The 8,481-nt window shown below is 36.0% G+C and overlaps 1 protein-coding gene across 1 annotated transcript; it reads right to left on the bottom strand.

The window, feature by feature from the left end:
• Positions 1–399: 399 nt before the first annotated feature.
• Positions 400–3,991, bottom strand: cldn15 (claudin 15). The gene is made up of 5 exons (XM_015391763.1): positions 3,640–3,991; positions 3,216–3,380; positions 2,879–2,960; positions 2,683–2,790; positions 400–995 (listed from the first exon to the last, which is right to left on the bottom strand). The coding sequence occupies exons 1-5, from the start codon at positions 3,854–3,856 to the stop codon at positions 899–901; spliced, it is 669 nt and encodes a 222-aa protein (XP_015247249.1). The 5' UTR covers positions 3,857–3,991; the 3' UTR covers positions 400–898.
• Positions 3,992–8,481: the final 4,490 nt, after the last annotated feature.

Raw genomic sequence — 8,481 nt, 5'->3', positions numbered from 1 at the left:
GTTACTGTAACCACTAATCAACTTGATTTTACACACATAATGAAAACCCTCTGTATTTAAATTTCAAAATTATCTTTTGTTTGAATTTGATGTTTGAAATAAAAGCTTTTAATAATAGTCGTATCTGTGTTTGTGAGAACTTATAAGAGTCGAATCTATCAGTTTTATGAAGCCAATGTAAAAGAACATGAATAGAAATTTAACTCAAGTAAGGAGATCAGAAGATAGATGATCAAAAGAACACATGTCTATAATACTAGCTGATTTTGATAAATTCAGTATTAATCTACAAATAAAAATAACTTATTTATGTCTGTGGAAATATTTTCTTGTAAAAAATATCAGCGTGTCAACTCCCTGTGCTCACAGCCATATAAATCGAAGCTACAATATCAAACGTTACACTTTTTATTTTGTTAAGTTGTAAAAAACATTCAAATTGAAACAAAAATAATCTGTTTCCCATCCTATCTTACTTTACAAAACTGTACAAAACAAAACCAAAAATAAATGTTCATCTTCTCTCCTTTGACCTCAGAAATTTCTGTTCTTATTTATGCCAATTAAAGCATGATTTAATCTTTAAGTAAACATCCTCATGTTGATTTTTATCAGGGAAATATGAACAAAAATCGCTGAAAGGACTCAGCCTGTGTGGCAGCACGATGGAAAGCAAAAATTCAATAGCTTTGTACAGCATTCACAGTGTTATCAGTCTTATCAATGATCAGGATATTTGTACAGGAAACTCCTCTAGAGATTAGGACTATATACATCAGAGTGGTACTGACTTAGTGCCCACTGTGAGCTGTGGACTGCACAAAATGTAAAACAATGAACAGTTTATATACATGAATAACAGTGAGGTGATAAAAACAGCAGATAAATCCCATCCAGCTCAGACGTAAGCGTTTCGTCCATAAGTGCTGGCTGCTGCACTCCTGCTTGGTGCAGCTCCAGAGTACACGGTTCCTCTGCTCTGATAAGGCAACGGGCTGCAAAAAACAAAAACAAAATACAGTTGATGGTTGTGAGTAATGCACTGTACGTCTTTAGAGGAATAGATGTACACACTGTTCTTGTTTTTGTTTTGCAGAAATAGACCTATCAACTGGTTGGTTAAAAAGGTTAATCTTTATGTCTTCAGATAAAGGGCTGTTACCAAAATGTCCTGTATAATAATTTTTTTCACCACTCTGCTGGATAGTTAGCGTGAGGCGTTGGGCTCATGTGATGTTTTTGTTTTCTGAAAACTGGTCATTCTTCATTAAGATTGAAATGTCCACTGTTTCTGTCATATTGCTAGATTTAGAAATATTTCTCAGACCTTATTCTTCATTTAATGATTATATTATTAGTTGTTTTGAAATACCTGAACCTGACTGCTAAAGGCTCTTTTGAATTTCTATGAAACCTCCAGTTGGTATTTCTCTTACCATTGCATTAATTGGGTTAAGAAAAAAAAAAAAACATATTTCATGATGGATCTCTGACTTTCTCATTCTCCAAAACACTAGGTGGCGCTAAACGCTAGCGGTTTAGAGCCACTGTTTAACTGTCAGTTTAACTCTAGGTAGGGGTCAGATCTCTACAGCTTTAAACGCTACCTTTGTTTTTATTTTTTTTATCCACAAAATTCACTGATATTCTAAAAAAAAAAAAATAAAAAAAAAAAAATACTTTTTTTACTTAAAGGCCATTGGAAAGGTGGATTTAACATTTTTTCTGTTTGACTTGAAATCTACAGATACAGATTGCATTTTTTGTTACTTTATGTCAGCCTGTTGAAAACTATGTGAGTCATTTCTTTATTTAGTATACTTCTTTTTTTTCCTTTTTATGAAATAATATAAGGGTACTTAAAGGTATAGTGGAGGATTTTCTTAAAATTTTTGAAAAGACTCGCCCTCTCTGCTTTAAAAAAAAAAATGCACATGCACAACCCTGTACCCTCTCCCGAGAGGAAACACCCATTATACACGAGTGAGAGCGTGCACGAGCCCATTTCTCCTTGTGCATGCTCTGTTTAAAAGGTGCTGTTCTCATCGATCATACAGCTTAATTTCCAAAAGAAGATTTGCAATTTTTCCGCTGCATCAGACTCACCATAGGTCAATGAAAATGGGGATGAGCACGTAGGACGTCCTAGTATCACCAGAATTATTGACAGTTAGGAGGACCACTTATTTTGATGCTCCACCCAGAAAAAGAACATCCTCCACTATACCTTTGACTGGACATGTTTGAATCATAGATGTTTGTTTCTTTTCAGTAGTAAAACTAACCAAATATGATGGAATACTATATTTACTTTTCTTGTTTTTAAGGGCCAAACAAATGAAAAAAACTTTTTTCATGTATTTCAACATTACAGAAACCTTTCTGCGGTGTTGCCATAAATTCTAATTGGGTTTTATTGTTCTGTGTTTGTTAAAACGTTGCCTCAAACCTCCAGAAAAGATGCCCTTCATAGGATAATTCACAATGTTATGCCAAGTAGACAGCCATTCAAACATGCTGGTCTATCTTTAGGCAATAAAAGAAGCTATGATTTAAAAAAAAAATTTGCTGTTAATCAACAACGCATTGGTCGATGGCCTAGTCAAAGTGCGATTTCATACTTAGCAGATACCTGTTTTTTCAGCTGCACTGAATGTTAAAAAAAAATGAAGTGGAACTCACTATTTTTCCTCTCTGCCTATTTTGCAAGAGCATGTGAGGCAGGCTCCTCCGGCGATGGCGAGCACAGCCGAGCACCAGCCGATGTAGAGTCCTTCTCCTATTTCATACCTAAGACAGGGAAAGCAAACCATCAAACCACGCTCTGTCTAAAAGTTCAGCTATGTAACCGTTAAACACCTCCTCTGTAGCACCTTACTTTGTTCCCGGGTAGAAGGGGTCAAAGAATTCCTGGGTGATATTGAAGGCATACCACGATACAGAGACCATGGTGCAAAGGCCTTTTCATAGAATATAAAAAAAATCATTAGAGAGCCGCCAGACTATTAAACATTGTTCTTTAAGGAAATCAGTGAGAGCAATATGAAAAAATTATGTTAAATGCCATAAAACCTGATCCAGAGTTATTATCTTTTTAGATAAGTTTCTTTATCTCCACTTTTTATAGAGCAGCGGATCAAGAGTGTCATAATCAGACAGCAGTTTTCTTGGAAGGACATTATTAAATATATTTATTTTGTTGGAGGTTTTACTACCTTGCAGCATAAAAAGCACCCCGGAGGTGCCTGCAATCCTCCCTTTGAGAACATAGTTTTCTCCTCCTGCCTTCGAGCACTGGACTCCTATGAGTGCCCCCACCAGACCAAAGGTGCCCAACACTATGGATGCAATCATCAAGGCACGGGAAGCCTGGATGTAACCTTAATGAATAAACCAGAAGAAAAGAAAAAAAACAGAGCAAATTTAGTCCTGATTCCACGTGGTGCTACGGAGGAAAGTTTTATAGTTTATTTTTTATAGTTTCCTCACACCTATAAAATCTTCTTATCATTTAACGTCTACATCTCATTACATAAATTTTTTATATAGATCCTTTGAAATAAAAGTAACTGGTAATGCGAATTAGCAGAGTAAATATCTGCCGCTGCATCTTTTTAAGGTAAAAAAACAACAACCTACCACTCAAAGCAAGCAGTGAGGGGAACTCCCTGCAGTTGTGGACCCCAGTGGAATCGGTGGCGCAGGACATCCACAAGTTTTCATATATGGTGGAGGTGGTGATGACGTTCCCATCTACCGTGGATGTCTTCCAGTAACGATTCGGCAGCGCCACCCCAACCATCACCCACCCAACAAACCCCAGTATCAAAGCCACTACTTCCACAATTGGATCCATGACAGCCTCCTTAAGTCCAACTTTTAGGGTAATAAGAAAACAAAGACAGATACTCAGATCCACGTATGTTTCTTGCTTGTCTCGAGGGAAAGAAATGAGCTCCCAAATGAGTGAGTTCTGCTGACGATAGCTTGTGTGAGATGTGTGTGGGTCCTTAGATATGTATAATCATTTATATGACTGCCTGTTTCTCCTCCCCCTACCCTCTCCCTCTGTCTTCCTCTCTCCCACACACACACACACACACACACACACACACACACACACACACACACACACACACACACACACACACACACACACACACACACACACACCAACTCACACACCCTATCTCCTTTTTTTTTTTTATTTTACACCCCTGAAACTGAACAGGTGTTTATCGGCTCACTCTCAAGGTCCAATGGTCGACACTCAACCTTAATGTCTTTTTTTTTATTTTATTTTCCCTCTAATATGTTACTTTTCACCTGTAGGTGAATATTTACGTTGATGACTTGCTGATTTTTATCGATGTTATCAAAACAACGAACAGGTTTCCTTTTGCATGATTTTTTAGGGCAGCTTGAACAATCAAACAAATATTATCAGCAATAGTTGATACTCTGCTATTTTGTGTTCCTTACACAGACCAAATGTTGTGCTTTTTTTGGTGTTAAACATGTAATTCACGATAAGGTGTGGTTTCAAGAGGTTCTAGAATGGTTTTATTGAATCGATTTGAACATCTCAAGGCCACAGGACAAGAGGACACATTCACCTAGTGTCACACCCAGCTTTTAAGAACAATGTCATCACCTAAGCGGAATAATCTGGAGGCATAACATGTCGCCATGTGGAAAATCAAAGTTCCCACTTTTTTAGTACATCTTGTCATTTCTCTGTTTGTTGAAGGTCATTAATAACACTGAGTGTGGGGCCTCTGGGTCAGCGACAGCAAATCCTCCCCATGCTTTTAGTTGACCTGGTTGATAGTATTAAAGATAAATGTTAACCTGTATTTGAGACTGAGGTGTCAAACGTGTAGAAAGATTTATAACGAGGCAAACTCATTTGTTTAAAGGTCGACAACAAGGATCCAAAAATAGACCGTCAATAAAGCAGGGCTGTACTTTTTCTTGGTCAAGTTTCAGGAAAGAAAATTTCTTACTTTTTTATGTCAACATGTTTAAGTTAGTGACCAGAATAGAATAGAATAGAACAGAATAGAAGAGCAAAGAATAGAAATATACTGTAATTGTCCTATAATCGGAACATTCTGGTGTAACAGAGGCAAAAACAAGTTGACCGGGAGAAAGCTTACAGGTACAAAGAGGACTAAATATATGAAAATAAGACAGTTTAAATGAGATAAGAAAAGTTAAACTACATTAAATTACATTTAAAATTGTTTTTTGATTATTATCTGTGTTAACTTGTTTTTTTTTTCACATTCACATTCAAGGAGTCATTTGTCTTTTGCTAAGACATATTTATTTTTTTATTCAGCAACTCAATAAAAAAGTAATAGAGAAGAACATAGTTATAACACACAAAGTCATGAGATCACAGGCCACGGAAATGATTTCACCTCTTGTAGTAAAGGGTTTTATATTCAAATATTTTTCCATATCTCCTGCATTAAATCCACATGAAACCACTTTTATATAGCCCTGCTCACCATTATTGGCACCCCTAAAGTTTAAGTACATATAATGGAATATTTCCTGAAGGAAATTCATCAACTGAAAAAACGTTTTACTGCTGATAGCTTGTGCTTGATGCAAAACAGCAAATGATAAAACAGATTTAAAAATATAATCACTGGGAGGAAAACAAAGAAAAACCTAATGTTTACCATGTCAATGGTATTGACACTCTTTGCTGCAAATCAGTATCAAAACCAAATTGGGCTCACCTGTTGCAAATCACAAATGAAGATCACTTGTGATGAACTGCCTCCACACATGTGACATGAATTAACCAATAAACGATCATGTAGGTACTTTAAAAGGCACCTGTTAGTCCATCTTCACATGTGACAATGGTAAAGACAAAGGAGCTGTCTGAGGACACCAGAAATCTATTATTTGTAAGCACAAGAACTCCAAAGGGTATAAAGCCATCTCCAAAGACCTTGGTATCCATGTTTCAACGGTACCTTATGTTATTAAGACGTTTTCGCGGCATGGAACTGTCAAGAACCTCCCTGGACGTGGGTGGAAGAGAAAATTTATGACAGAAGTCTTCGACGGTTGGTGCGAATGATGGAAAAAACACCACGTCAAACATCTAAAGAGCCATCCTGGAGCAGTCTGGTGTGATTGTTTCAGCAAGTACCATACGCCGCACACTAAACAGAGGCCAAAGGAGACCCTGTTGCTAAAGAAAAGACATAAAAAAGAACAAATGGTCTTTGCAAAAGAGAACCTGGAGATGAAACAAAAGTGGAGCTTTTCGTTAATTCACACCAACAGTATGTTTATCAGCGGCGTAATGAGGCCTTTAAAGAAAAGAACACCATACCAACAATCAAGGATAGTGGAGGATCCATAATGCTGTGGGGCTGCTTTGCGGCATCTGGTACTGGAGGCCTTGACCGTATCACAGGCATCATGAAATCAGAGGATTATCCAGAAATTCTAGAGTGAAATGTCTTGCCCAGTGTAAGAAAACTTGGTTTGAGGCAAAGATCCAGGGTCTTCCTGCAAAATAATGACCCAAAGAACACCTCCAGAAGCACGCAGCATGGTTGAAAGAGGAAAAAAATGGCTGTTTTAAAATGGCCAGCAATGAGTCCTGATCTCAATCCAATTAAAAATCTTTGGGTAGAGCTGAAATCTGCTATTGCAGATTGCAAAAGAAGAGAGAAGTGCAAGAAGCTTATGGAGGCTGTCATTGCTGCCAAAGGCTGTGAAACCAAATATTAGAGAGGGGTGTCAATATTAGTGCACATGCTGGTTTTCTGTTTTGTCCTTTGGAATGAAAATATTTGTGTTGAAATGGTAACTGTTTTTGTTCAATTATTTTGGAGTTTAAATGGAAAGATCTTGCTGATATAACTTTTGAACATTTCCATTTATTTCTGAAGATATTCACTCAACTATGCCAAACATGAAGGGGTGCCAACGATGGTGAGCAGGACTGTATGAGGGTCTGTTACGGTGAATCTTGGTTTTTAAGATAAATACTGCTTTTTCAGGTAAGGGAAGAAGACTGAGCTTTAGAAATTAGTGTGGCATGCTTTGTGAAGTTGTTCTTTAATTTAAAAACTTGTAGTGAATTTATTTTTAAAAAACACAAGAACATTTCCCACACATTCTGGCCTTTTCCTAAATATAAAGGTCTAACAGTTTTTTTTACCCAAAAAAAGTACTAAGTTAGCATTAGATAAAACCATTCTATATTAAGAGAAAAAAACAAGAAAGAAAGCAATATTTCTATTTCTATTAAGTTGAATATTTAAATATGTACACAATACAAGGCTAATGCTATCTGTTCCTTTAAAGATGCACTTGCATGTATTTCCCTTTACTTACACTCTGACAAAAAAAACAAAAAAAAAACAGGGCAGGGCAGGGTTGAAGTTTTTGCCAGCAGGGTTTTGAAAGATATGACTTATTTTTATTTGAGTGTGCTTTGAGGTCAGGTGATCAGCAACAGCAGAAAGCAAAGTTAGAAATTGCAACACAGGGAGGTGAAAAAGTATTTGCTCCCTGACAGATTTACTTTATTTTTGCTAAAAAAAAAAAAAACATGTTTCAAATCATCAAACAAAATTAAACACTGCAGGACCATAACCAGAGTAAATACAAGAAAGCTGTTTAAAATAAGCATTTTTATCTATTCTAAAGGCTATCCAAACAGGAATGTGTAAAAGTTATTGCCTCCTAAAGCTAATAGCTGTTTGTTTCACCCTTGCTGGCAGAGACATTAAAATATTTGTCAGTCTTTTTTAACACCTTTACATTTATATGATGAGTAGCTTCCAAATGGTAAAAAATAATTTTTTACACGTACACGTAAATAAATAATAAATCAGCTTGCAAAATTGTTCACACCTATTTTAGAGAATTACTTTGAGAACAAGCTTGAATGCAGAAACAGTATTCACAATGTTATTGTGACATTTCAATAATATTTTTATCAAACAGAAAAAGGGTAAAGGTTAAAGTTCAACGTCCTACCGGAACCTAAACATACAGGCAGAGCTACGATGCAATGGTTTAAATTATAGCATATTCTAGTTATAATGGTAGAGTTAGGGTTAGGAGAAACCTGAACATTGATGCAACCATAGAACTATGGGTGTCAAAAGTACTAAAAGTCTTTACTGAAGTAAAAGTACACATGCCTGAGTGAAAAAAGATTCATTTAACTCCTGTATTTAAGTGAAATAAAAACAACATGTTCTACTTTTAAATAATGAGAAAAAAAGTTGAATTAAGACGTTACTTCAATTGATACAAAATAACTTTTAATAACTATTCATTAAAAAAGCTCCACGCACAAAAATAGCTTTATTTTTCCTCCTTTGCTCACTTTTCATGGAAAAAGAAAATAAAATACTGACTAGGTCTATTTTTGTTCTAAATCAAAATTTAACACAGGTTAATATAGATTGAACTGAACCTATGGGGCCAAAA

This window comes from Cyprinodon variegatus, unplaced genomic scaffold (genome assembly GCF_000732505.1).
Source record: "Cyprinodon variegatus isolate N-32 unplaced genomic scaffold, C_variegatus-1.0 Scaffold559, whole genome shotgun sequence".
NCBI classification, from domain to species: Eukaryota; Metazoa; Chordata; class Actinopteri; order Cyprinodontiformes; family Cyprinodontidae; genus Cyprinodon; species Cyprinodon variegatus.
The sequence above is the reverse complement of the archived record's forward strand: the minus strand, read 5'-3'. Positions and strand labels throughout refer to the sequence as shown.

Excerpts from the sequence above, each read along its gene's own strand:
- cldn15 (XM_015391763.1), bottom strand. The coding sequence starts at position 3,856 with ATGGATCCAATTGTGGAAGTAGTGGCTTTGATACTGGGGTTTGTTGGG. Across the intron at positions 3,381-3,639 it reads CTCACTGCTTGCTTTGAGTG|GTTACATCCAGGCTTCCCGT; the intron begins GTAGGTTGTTGT and ends TTATTCATTAAG. Across the intron at positions 2,791-2,878 it reads CCCTTCTACCCGGGAACAAA|GTATGAAATAGGAGAAGGAC; the intron begins GTAAGGTGCTAC and ends TCCCTGTCTTAG.